At 40.6% G+C, this 12,903-nt stretch overlaps 1 protein-coding gene across 13 annotated transcripts in view; it reads right to left on the bottom strand.

The window, feature by feature from the left end:
- LOC106579584 (aspartyl/asparaginyl beta-hydroxylase) overlaps nucleotides 1–12,903 on the bottom strand; it is a 59,264-nt gene that overhangs the window by 7,655 nt on the left and 38,706 nt on the right. For 3 of the 13 annotated variants that reach the window (XM_014159631.2, XM_014159627.2, XM_014159626.2), the window contains 17 exons: nucleotides 11,144–11,212; nucleotides 8,234–8,260; nucleotides 8,101–8,142; nucleotides 7,144–7,185; nucleotides 4,900–4,932; nucleotides 4,785–4,817; nucleotides 4,593–4,628; nucleotides 4,410–4,463; nucleotides 4,198–4,287; nucleotides 2,651–2,692; nucleotides 2,486–2,571; nucleotides 2,284–2,370; nucleotides 1,926–2,076; nucleotides 1,476–1,612; nucleotides 1,173–1,271; nucleotides 969–1,058; nucleotides 607–744 (listed from right to left, as the gene is read on the bottom strand). In XM_014159631.2, coding sequence (XP_014015106.1) covers nucleotides 607–744; nucleotides 969–1,058; nucleotides 1,173–1,271; nucleotides 1,476–1,612; nucleotides 1,926–2,076; nucleotides 2,284–2,370; nucleotides 2,486–2,571; nucleotides 2,651–2,692; nucleotides 4,198–4,287; nucleotides 4,410–4,463; nucleotides 4,593–4,628; nucleotides 4,785–4,817; nucleotides 4,900–4,932; nucleotides 7,144–7,185; nucleotides 8,101–8,142; nucleotides 8,234–8,260; nucleotides 11,144–11,212 — 1,256 coding nt within the window. The remainder of the gene's footprint in view (nucleotides 1–606; nucleotides 745–968; nucleotides 1,059–1,172; nucleotides 1,272–1,475; nucleotides 1,613–1,925; nucleotides 2,077–2,283; nucleotides 2,371–2,485; nucleotides 2,572–2,650; nucleotides 2,693–4,197; nucleotides 4,288–4,409; nucleotides 4,464–4,592; nucleotides 4,629–4,784; nucleotides 4,818–4,899; nucleotides 4,933–7,143; nucleotides 7,186–8,100; nucleotides 8,143–8,233; nucleotides 8,261–11,143; nucleotides 11,213–12,903) is intronic. The other 10 variants (XM_045702725.1, XM_045702723.1, XM_014159630.2 and 7 more) reach the window with 5 other exon arrangements.

Here is a 12,903-nt window from a genome sequence, read left to right on the forward strand (position 1 = left end):
AAGACGCAGGCAGCCCTCTATGTTCAATCAATCAAATATATTTTATAAAGCCGTTTTTTATAGCAGTTGTCACAAAGTGCTATATAGAAACCCAGCCTAAAATCCCAAAGAGCAAGCAATGCAGAAGCACACAGCTAGCAAAAACTCCCTTTAAAGGCAGGAACCTAGGAAGAAACCTAGAGAGGAACCAGGCTCCGAGGGGTGGCCAGTCCACTTCTGGCTGTGCCAAGTGGAGATTACAAAATGACATTAGGGAAAGGGGGATACCTAGTCAGTTGTATAACTGAATGCATTCAACAGAAATGTGTCTTCCACATTTAACCCAACCCCTCTGAATCAGAGAGGTGCGGGGGGGCTGCCATAATCGACATCCAGGTCCTCGGCGCCCGGGGAACAGTGGGTTAACTGCCTTGCTCAGGGGCAGAACAACCATTAAGGCCAGATCGTTCTTCAGATGTCCCTGCCCACGCTGTCACAGAAGCTATCAATGGAACAGAGAGGAAGTACTCTCTCTAGGCTTTATTGAACTCGGTGACATTGATCAATCAACTAGCAGAGAGAAAAGACAACCAGCTGAGACATTATCAAGTCTACCATCATCAGTACCTTGACTAGATCCATATATCCAGTGTCCTTGGGCGTCCACCACGGCTGGGCTTTGAGACCGTCCACATTGTAGAGAGATCGCTGCCATACGGAGGCAAAATGACCTCTCAGGTGCCCTCTCTCATACCACTTGTAGGCCTGAGAATGGAGAAGACCATAGTGCTTGTAGCATTCAAAAACCATCACATTGGAACACACACACAGTATTTTCAAATGCTCTGTTTTTTCTTATTGTCAGAAGAAAAAGAGTAATCACGAGAAGTCATACTGATACCATACTCAGTGAAGTTACTCTAGTGAATACTGCTGGTGTTGAGTCAGTATTGGTGTAAGTTTGGTGTCTGAGTTTGATCTTAACTCACACTGTCGTCTCCCATTCTCTGTAAAGCGTCTCCGAGGTGGAAGTAAAACCTTCCGTCGTCTGTGCCAGGGTGTCCTGATTCCAAACCATCCTGCAGCGCAGAGAGGGGGTTCAGTGCAGAGAGAGGGGGTTCAGGATCAAAAGAGTGGTTTGAATCTGTGTGATCATAATTCATGTTTTATTTATAAAAACACACAGTACTTACCCTGAGGAATGGGATGCTCTCTGCTATCTTGTTTTCTGATTTGAGGATGAAGCCGTAATGGACTTTAGCAAAGCCGTCACTTGGTGCAGTGGCCAACACCTACCGGGGAAACATCATTCGAAATCATCAATTGTTAATCAAACAATGACACTCATTAAAACTTCCCTACTGAAAACGGCCAAATTTCATTTACTTGTAATCTTGCAAATTACGATCACATTTCAGTTGTGTGAAAAAGTGAAACACAATGGCAATCCATTTTCTACATATTGTTTCACCAATATGGTGACGACTTTGGCTCACCTCCTCATAGATCCTCTTGGCGCCCTTGTTGTCTCCGATGAGCAGGTGGGCCACGCCCAGATCGTTCTTCAGGGCCACGTCCTCAGGGAAGATCTGTACCAGTTTCTCCAACGTGGCCAAGGCACCCCTCATACGACCTACACCAGAGAGAGAGCGAGAGAGACAGAGAGAGAGACAAAGAAAGAGAGTCACCCTATGTACAACCAGACTCCCCAGTAATCTCAATTAGACTAAATATTCCCAAAATACTGGAGTTATAAAAAATATATAATCAATTAAATCTACACGAGAAAGACAACCACTACAACCCCCTTTCCATTAATCTGAGTCCAAAACGGTATTCAAACTAAGTACACAGGACAAAATGGACAGTATAATATCCTCTCTCCCTTCAAAAATGTGTGTGTGTGTGAGCGCGCTCACTCCAGCATGCTGGGACCTGTGTGTTACCTAGGAACTGCTGACGCTCAGCCCGTTTCTTCAGTGTGGCCTTGATGAGGTCAGGCGTGGCGTTGGGCAGCTCTGACGCCTCCTTGTATGTGCCGATGGCCTTCTGCAGCATGTCGTTGCTGAGCATCTTCTCTGCCAGGCCATCCTCAGCCTGAACTCACATAGCACACACAATGAGCCCCACAACATTTCAGGTATTTTCCTTATTTGTACATGGGTCCAATTTGTTTATGCTCATAGTATACAGTATTTAAGTGTTTTGTTAAAGTGTAAACACTAAGTGTTAAAAATGTTAAACGGTTACAAATTGTTTAACCAGTTCAAAATAAACCAGGAAAATTGAGACAGTCGTTCTCACCAGGGCTTTCCCATAGCGACATCTGGGACTCTGGGGGTACTGCAGAACTAGAGTTTCAAAAGCCCGGACAGCCTCTTCCACTTTCCCCTGAGTGGTGAAACAAGACAACAGATCAGCATTGATTCAGCCATTTACTTTCAAGAGAACAACATGTTCATTAAAAATCTTGCACAGGCTTATAAAGAGGACAACATCAGACTACCTTTTTACGTAACTTCTCAGCAGCGTCAATCTCCATCTTGATCGTTTTCTCAAATTTATTCAGGAGTTTGGGCTTCTTCTTTTTGGCTGAAAGGAAGAACAGAACCTCACTGAGGGATTGGTTGGATCGTTCCGCCATAAAAATATAGATAAAATAAGCAATTACGTTTTTCTTGAAGCTTATCCTTGGGCTGGTCCTCAGCATTTTCTGAAAGATATACAAAGGGAAGAAAATGACAGCTAGACAAATGAATGCTATCAACATAATGTGGCAGCACAAATAACAAATATTGAATACAGCTTTTCAGATTGATTTAACTAAAGCATGGTCTAAAAAACATGACAAGATGTTCAATAGTTCTTATAAAGAAAGACACATTTAAGCTCCAAGAACAGATCTGGTTTAAAAAGCATAATGATTTTCTTGGAAAAAACAAAGGTTTATATAAAGGATTATATTGAGAATAAACTGGTGTCCACCAATACAGTAAAGAAAACAATAACGCCAACAGCAGCAAACCAATGATTTATATATATTATACACTAGATGACTGTGCTGAAGCCTCCATCTTCGCACTCCCCTACCATTAAATGCATTTATTCATGTCTACATGTTTATTCTATTACAGACACCCTACTTTTAAATTATATTATGTGAGCTAAACATAAAAATGATATATATATATCATTCTCCTCAAAGTATATTTTTTGAAAGTTCTAATGTTACGGTACCCACTTCACCCAAAACAAAAAATACATGTCATTTTGTCCTTGAAACATTTAATAGAAATACTGTAGAATTCCATTCATTCTTAAGGACTGCTTCTTCTGGGGAGGGCCAGTATGACTGACCGGTGGCTTCAAAGTCTCTCACTGACCAATACATAGCATTACAATCCAGGGTTTACAAACACTCTGCAATAATAGACACTTGACATTGTAGAGGTCTGTTTTTTCATGACGTATATGGACTGCATATTGTACAAATCTCAATCAGATCTCAATAAAACAGACAGGCCTAATGAAGGACTGATAAAATGAGTTCTTCAGTGCCATTTTAAGTTGTAACCTGAGCTTACATTTCTCAGCAGTGATGTAAGGTGATTATGTCACAATTTACTAGGCCTATTGGATACAGGCCATAGGCCAGGGATCTGGGGGGCTTTTTAAAGTGCACTCCACACTTCACCTTCAGTCTGGTGTTTTTTTCCCCTTACTGCTTGCTGTGTAGGCAGAGTTCCTCACACCACAACATTGTCCTTGCAGTTAATGACCACAAGAGGGTGCTGATGGCCCGGTTTATCAGTCAAGGCTTATTTAAGAGGAACTGACTGACTTTGATACCTAGTCATGTAGTGATACACGTCTATTGAACATCTTACAGCCAACTCATTAATGTCAACAAGTGACAATTTTTTTTTTTATTCGTTTTTCCTTCTGGGGGTGCTGCAGCAGCTATGGGAAACACCCAAAAAACATCCGGCACAAATGTTTACTGAGAATAAAGCGTGAACGTGTGTGTTGTTGTGCCGACGTTCTGAATCTCCCTATGGTGTTTTGTCCTCTACCACCAATGGCTCCTCAGCTACAATCCACACGTACAGGTGAGCAGGTACACTGCACTCACAGTAAGAAATCAACACTATTCACAGGAGCTCTAAGTGAGAATGTTCCTTTAAAAAGCAATGGTACAAGACGTGTTACACTCCTAACCTTTCAGTTCCGGAACAGATTCCACCTCTGGTTCCACGTCAGCCTCCGGTTCTGGGACTGATTCAGCCTCTGCATTGTATCGCAGTTGTACTAAAGATTAGATTTCAGTGCCATATGTAAGATTGGGGACTTATCTAAGATATCACATTGGTGTGTGTTGTGTGTGAGAGAGAGTGTGTGTGTGCGTTTGTGTGTGTGCATCAGCAACACACCTGTTTCCTTTGTCTCCAGGGAGCCTGGTTGGTCGTTGTATTGCTTTGACTCTTCTGCAAGACAAGCAAATAAACACGTCAAATACACTAAGTAGACACAGACCATTCACAACGTCTAATAAACACACCATCACCAATGGTCATACGGAAATGTTTAAATGTAGAATCAGTACTGTAGCTTACCTACTGTCTGCTGTGGCTGTGCCTTCTCAACCAATTCTGAAAATATACATCCATAGTTTATTTAGTGCAGAAATGTCTGCTTAGTTTTCATTGCAAGGTTACAGTTAAGACCAGTTAACCAAGGAGAAGGCAAGGAAGGAGTGTAGAAGAGTCTATTTGGCCAATGAATAATCAAAACATTCTGAATCTCACCTCCTTTCGTGTCAATGGCATTGTTTTCATCCTCTAAAAAATAAATGCAAAACAGACTCATTAAGTATGAATGAGTTAAAGACGCATGGTAAAACAAAATCGAAGACATACTAACCATAAGGATGTGTTGCTTCATCTCTACTATCATCTAAGGAGAGACAAGACGGAACATTTAAAAACGTTAACTATCATGCTAAAACACAGAGCAGCTTATAAAGGGTACCGGTACGATAAGTAGGAGGGATGTAACAACTCTGGATTCAAAATGTTTAAGATGCAATCGTATCGGTCCACTGACCCTAAACTGATCCAAAATGTAGCGGTCAGAAAATCGACTCAAACGTTACTAAAATGTTTTGCTTATATTACTTTCTTTCTACCTTCTGAAAATGTGTCATCTTTTGTGACAACTGATGCGTTCTCTCCTTCAGTGTGGAACTAAGCATGTAACTGTGTTGAGTGTCATTGATCTACATGTCATTTTGCACGCTGAACAGCCCTAGGCCAGGGTTCCACAACTGGCAGCCCGTGGTTCTCTTTGGCCCGCCAAGTTCTGAGCAAAAAATTATCCGAATTATATACAGTACCAGACAGAAGTTTGGACATTCTACATTGTAGAATAATAGTGAAGACATCAAAATGATTAAATAACACATTTGGAATCATGTAGTAACCAAAAAAAAATAAAAGTGTTAAACAACCCAAAATATACTTTGAAGAATCTCAAATATATTTTGATTAGTTATATTTTATATTTGAGATTCTTCAAAGTCGACACCCTTTGCCTCGATGACAGCTTTCTACACTCTTGGCATTCTCTCAACCAGCTTCATGAGGTAGTCGTTTCAATTAACAGGTGTGCCTTGTTAAAAGTTAATTTGTGGAATTTCTTTCCTTCTTAATGCATTTAAGCCAATCGTAGGGGTGGTATACAGAAGATAACCTTATTTGATAAAAGACCAAGTCCATATTATGGCAAGAACAGCTCAAATAAACAAAGAGAAATGACAGTCCGTCATTACTTTAAGACATGACGGTCAGTCAATACGGAAAATGTCAAGAACTTTCTTCAAGTGCAGTCGCAAAAACCATCAAGCTCTATGATGAAACTGGCTCTCATGAGGACTGCCACAGGAAAGGAAGACCCAGAGTTCTCTGACGCAGAGGATAAGTTCATTAGAGTTAACAGCCTCAGAAAACGCAGCCCAAATAAATGCTTCACAGAGTTTAAGTAACAGACACATCTCAACATCAACTGTCCAGAGAAGACTGCGTGTGAATCAGGCCTTCATAGTCGAATTGCTACAAAGAAACCACTACTAAAGTAAACCAATAATAAAGGAGCGACTTGCTTGGGCCAAGAAACACGAGCAATGGACATTAGACCGGTGGAAATCTGTCCTTTGGTCTGATGAGTCCAAATGTGATATTTTTGATTCCAACTGCCGTGTCTTTGTGAGACGCAGAGAAGGTGACTGGATGATCTCCGCATGTGTGGTTCCCACCATGAAGCATGGAGGAGGTGGTATGATGGTGCTTTCCTGGTGACACTGTCATGATTTATTTAGAATTCAAGGCACACTTAACCAGCATGGCTACCACAGCATTGTGCAGCGATACGACATCCCATCTGGTTTGCGCTTAGTGGGACTATCATTTGTTTTTCAACAGGACAATGACCCAAAACACACCTCCAGGCTGAGTAAGGGCTACTTGACCAAGGAGAGTGATGCATCAGATGACCTAATTTGAATCTCAAATATAAAATATATTTTGATTTGTTTAACACTTTTTTGGTTACGACATGATTCCATGTGTGTTATTTCATCGTTTTGATGTCTTCACTACTATTCTACAATGTAGAAAATAGTAAAACTAAAACTAAACAAAAACCCTTGAATGAGTAGGTGTCCAAACTTTTGACTGGTACTGTATCTAATAATCTTAAAAACGGGAGAGATGCACATCCCTAATGAGTATATACATTTTTTAAACATTTATTGAGCCTTTATTTAACTAGGCAAGTCTGTTAATAATAAATTCTTATTTACAATGACGGCCTACCCCGGCCAAACCCGGATGACGCCGGGCCAATTGTGCGCCACCCTATGGGGCCGCCCTACGGGACTGCCAATCTCGGCCGGATGTGATACAGCCTGGATTCGAGCCAGGAACTGTAGTGACGCCTTTTCCACTGAGATGCAGTGACTTAGACTGCTGCGCCACTCGGTTACAGTATGAGTATGTATAAGAGTCCATTTTGTGATTTATTATAACATGTCGTACTAGCCATTGCTATAACATAGCATGTCATTTATAATTGTTGCCACATTTCATTAAGAGGAGATGTAAAACATACCTGGGATAAAATCATCTGATATCGGGGGGAGAGGGACAGCAGCTGAAATGACATTGACATGAAGCTTGAGGAAGACAGAATAAATACTGAAACTTGGGAGGCAGTCACACCATACTGTACAGCAGAAGCTTTTTAACTAGGGTTAAACTGAGCTTGATGGGAATTCAAACTAAGCCGGTTTGCAGCTATGTGCTTAGCCTATTGCTGTTGTGGCCATTGACCGCTACAGTATGCTTTTATTGGCAGGTAGTGGGCCAATCCAGTGCTTCCCCATTATTACTTTTCCCAGGCGGGTCGTATCAGTTTGTGCAGTTGCCAGAAACGCTGCTGCTACCTTTTCGGGTGGTTCTCAAGGCCCCCAAAGCAACATCCAGGGCCTAGTTAAGAAACATTTTCTATGGGAATAGGAGAGGGAGCACTGGGCCAAGCACGTTACTGGTCCTGCCATTGCTTTGACCTCTCCAGCCCTTTCAGAAGGATGAGCCATCACAGTAGGTTTAAAAGCTATGGTATTAAATGAACGGAGCCTAGCAATTCCCTCGTCTTTCCAAAGGTATTATCATAACATGTGCGGCAGAGAAATCTCAATACAAAAAATTAATAAATGTTATGATAAGATCTCTGAATAGCATCTTTTTATTGAATTCCAAATCAGGATGATAAGAACGAGTTACACAAAAGAATGGATAACAGGCCGGTGCCGACCGCAAATAGATTTAGTATCCATCCAAAACGGATCGGGTCAATGGTTCTTCTATGGGTTCATACTTTGAGGGCTTGCAGAGATAAAAAGACAGCCAAAGTTGAAATGAGTATCATTTTTTATTGATCCATTTCATCCGTCTCTGTGTGGCCGGGACCAACGATGGTACATGACTGAGGTGAGCGGAGAGAAGAGGACTCACTACAAGCTCTTGACTACCTCTATCATTCACTATTAGTCTGAGTCACACAAACCTTGGATTTCAGATTCCACATCCGTGTTCTGAGATCCATCAACTGTTATGAGTAACGACATTAAAAAGGTCAGTGGATAGGCTAGTGAATGTTACAGTCTGAGAGTTAAGACAGAAAGAGTATACCATCTTACCATCATCATCAGGAGGGGGGACAGCATCTGGAAGGAACAGACAGGACATGTATTGCAAACCAATTCTATGATTCCATTATTCTGCAATGAAGCACAGCAACAGAGTGAGTGGAATGCATTTGTCTCAAGTCACAGTACACATATCTCCCCACTGAAACTGTATGCCAACAGATTGACATGTTGATGGGACTATGCTTAGCTACACATGGAGGAAATGGAACAGCAGTTGATATAAGCCATGATGACAGTATGTAGCAGGTGATAATGATGTTTACATTCGTACCCTGGTGGGATTGGGACAGACAATGTTTTATCAAGAGGGGTATATACCTTCCTCTACCTGGACCGCAGCCACAGAGAGAGCCTCAAATGAGCCTGCCTTAACCTCCAGTTTCCCCTCAAAAGATTCCTCAGAGGTAGCTTCTGATTTGACTAGAGCTCCCTCAGCATTCGGACTCTCCCCTTCAGGGGCCTGCAGCTCTTCTTCCTCAGTCCTCTCTGTTGTCTGGACTTCTTCCTTAACAATGGGCTCGGCTCATAAGTTGAATTTTACAATCCAAGGACATTCGTTTAGGGCAGGGACTATATCCTTGTGAGGACATGTTTGTTGAAACGCATCAGTCGTAAGTGGGAGTTTTACCCTCTCTTTGACATGCAAACCACAGCTTACATTGATTTTTGTCATTCATTTTTAGACTAGTTGACAGTACTGCATGTCCAAGCAGTGTAGCACAACTCCTTCATAGTTCGTCATTGTAGCTGTATGGGGTTCTGCTGGCCGGAGGACATGCATACGTTTTTTTTTCAATCAAATATCGTCCTATTGTGAGTTGCTGACCCAACACCAACGTCAGGCTAGAGAATGTGTACCGGTTGTGGGTCGTTCCACAGGTCCTACAGTGCAAACTCTCCCCACCACATTGAATGAGGATTTCCAACACACCTATACTAGGTGTTATTTTAAGATGTTTATCTGGGTAACGAAACATTGTAGAATAATAGTGAAGACATCAAAACTATGAAATAATACACATGGAATCATGTAGTAACCAAAAAAAAAAGTGTTAAAGATATCAAATATATTTTATATTTGAGATTCTTCAAAGTAGCCTTGATGACAGCTTTGCACACCCTTGGCATTCTCTCAACCAGCTTCATGAGGTCGTCACCTGCAATACATTTCAATTAACAGGTATGCCTTGTTAAAAGTTAATTTGGGGAATTTCTTTGCTTCTTAATTCATTTGATCCAAATCAGTTGTGTTGTGACAAGGTAAGGGTGGTATACAATAGATAGCCCTATTTGGTAAAATACCAAGTCCATATTATGGCAAGAACAGCTCAAATAATCTCATCAAATTTTATTAGTCACATACGCCGAATACAACAGCTGAAGACCTTACAGGGAAATGCTTACTTACGAGCCCCTAACCAACAATGCAGTATAAAAAAAACACAGATCAGAATAAGAAATAAAAGTAACAAGTAATTAAAGAACAGCAGTAAAATAACAATAGTGAGACACGACAGTCCATCATTACTTTAAGACATGGTCAGTCAATCCAGAAACATTTCTTGAACATTGAAAGTGCATTCGCAAAAACCATCAATCGCTATGATGAAACTGGCTCTCATGAGGACCGCCACAGAAAAGGAAGATCCAGAGTTACCTCTGCTGCAGAGGATAAGTTAGTTAATTTGAGTTACCACCCTCAGAAATTGCAGTCCAAATAAATGTTCAGAGACTGTGTGAAATAAGGCATTCATGGTCAAATTGCTACAAAGAAACCACTACTAAAGTACACCAATAAGAAGAGCCAAGAAACACGACCAATGGACATTAGACTAGTGGAAATCTGTCATTTGGTCTGATGAGTATACATTTTTGATTTTTGGTTCCAACCGCCTTGTTTTTGTGAGATGCTGAGTAGGTGAACGGATGATCTCCCTGTGTGGTTCCCACCATGAAGCATGGAGGAGGAGGTGTGATGGTGCTTTGCTGGTGACACTGTCTGTGATGTATTTATAATTCAAGGCACACTTAACCAGCATGGCTACCACAGCATTTTGCAGCGATACACCATCCCATCTGGTTTGAGCTTAGTTGGACTATCATTTGCTTTTCAACAGGACAATGACCCAACACACCTCCAGGTTGTGTAAGGGCTATTTGACCAAGGAGAGTGATGAAGTGCTGCATCAGATGACCTGGCCTCCACAAATCACCCGACCTCAACCCAATTGAGATGGTTTGGGATGAGTTGGACTGCAGAGTGAAGGAAAAGCAGCCAACAAATGCTCCACATGTGGGAACTTCTTAAAGACTGTTGGAAAATAATTCCAGGTGAAGCTGGTTGAGACAATGCCGAGAGTGTGCAAAGCTGTCATCAAGACAAAGGGTGGCTACTTTGAAGAATTAAAAAAAAAAGTTTTATTTGTTGAAATATTTTTTGATTACTACATGATTCCATATGTGTTATTTCATCATTTTGATGTTTTTACTATTATTCTCCAATGTAGAAAATAGTACAAATAAAGGAAAACCCTTCAATGAGTAGGTGTGTCCAAACTTTTGACTGGTACTGTAGGACAGGACAAATACATTTTCTGTTAACAAATAAGCCCAGAGGGCTTCAGTTGAGTGAGAGTTACACCCACTCTAACCTGTCCTCGAAAAAAAAATCTGGTGAGGATATGTACACAGGCATCTTTGACATCACGGTCATTTTTTCAATGTAGTATCACGTTCTCATTGTCTCTTGGTAAGGCAAGATGGAACAAATCACATTATGCATTTGTGTTTTTGGGGTAAGTAAGATAATACCTTCCTTTATGCAATATGAATGCACACTAAGTTTGGTCCTTGCACAGAATCCCTGAAAAACAATCACTCAAGGTGGTGTGGTCTTACCTGGTTCTTTCACAGCAGATTCCTCCTTGGCTTCCCTCAGCAGCACAGAAACCGGCCTCTCCTTCAGTCCTGTTAGTTTGGAAATGTTCATGTGGGCACGGGAAACATTATGTAAAAAATAATATATGCCATTTCTCACCAACACACAACTCTAGAAACCCAATCTCGGCTAGTCTATTTGCAACACAGACAAAACAATAACTATTTCACAAGAGTATCAATTTCAACTGTCAGGAATATGATTGATTTAAATACATTCATATGTTACAAGAAGTGAAAATAACCAAAGAATTAGGTATTTTGTAGAGCCCGACCGATATATTGGTTCACTGATATAAATCGGCCTTGTACCGATATATCGCTGCCAGCCGATAGCCAATATTCTATAAATAGGATGACAAAAGGGAATCTCTTATCTGAACACTTGCGGACATTCTCATGACGTGTCATTATTCTCACAATGTAAGAAATCAATATCTGAAGCATAGTTATTAGACAATTGCTCTTTTGGATGGCAATTTATGAGAATTCAGTGTAGAAAAATGTCACTTTTTATTTCCCCGCAGTAACATTTTTTTTTTTGTCCCCCTCCCAAGAAATCTGTATCGGAACTAAAAAAACATACTGATCGAGCTCTAGTCTTTTGAACCATAAGGCCAATAAATGAAAGAAAGGTTTCTATAAAGATTAAGGGAAATTAAATGAAAGAAGTCATCAACAATGCACAACTGACTTGGGTTTACAGTTTGACGTAACAGTGCCTGATCCAGCAGGTATGGGCCATTAGTCACACAGACGGATATACGACATCATTAACTATTTACCCCCCCTCATCTTGTTTGGTTATTTTAAGGGTATCCTTTGACAGTCCTGGCCATGCCCTAAGCAATGTCAACATTGACAGTTTATCAATCACATATCAGGGCTACTGGCAATCTGAGCGAATAGGGCACTATTCCTAATGTAAAGAACAAAATATGTACTACATGCTTGAAGATGAAACACGTTGGGGTTGGGCTACAACATTTTGTATGAAAGTTGCTATAGATAAAGTAGTTATTGAAGGAGCACACGCCAATTTGAGAACTGATCGTCAATAACCAGAGGTTTTACATTGAGGACACAAGCTTTCCTTATCTGGTATCATTGCATTTTTGGACCAAAAACTAAGTCAGTAATGACATGATTCAACACATAACCTGAAATTGGTGTTTCAGCAGTACTACCAGCACCTGATAAGATTTATGCTTCACCAAATCAAGAAAAGGCCAACATATAATTATGAAAATACACCTCAGCTGTTTCAAACATAAAGACACAAAAACAAAGATTCTAAAAAAGGTACTTTTTTTCTGTCATACAATTTCTAAATAATACCTTTACAGCAATAAAACACAGTACAGGTAGGATTCACAACTGGTAAATGGCAATAACAGTGCTCTAAAAAGAGTTGGTAGGTTGTTCCACCCAGAGGGTTTCAACCTCTCACTAAAAAGGCATAATCAAGTATCTACGGAAAAAATATATGTACAGCCTGGTTTCATAAGGCTTTTCACAAAATATGCAAAGAGGTGCCCAGGTTTTACTGCAGATACATCTCTCTAAAGGACCAATCTTATTGTCATCACACACAAAAAAACCTACAATAGCTAGCTAACACAATAAATATTATTTAACTAGCATATAAGTGGAAAGAGAGAACTGATAGCACACAGTTGACAGTTAACAATTGAGTCTAGAGCGCTCATATTTAAGATTGA

The sequence above is a fragment of the Salmo salar genome, chromosome ssa19 (assembly GCF_905237065.1).
Source record: "Salmo salar chromosome ssa19, Ssal_v3.1, whole genome shotgun sequence".
In the NCBI taxonomy this organism is placed as follows: domain Eukaryota; kingdom Metazoa; phylum Chordata; class Actinopteri; order Salmoniformes; family Salmonidae; genus Salmo; species Salmo salar.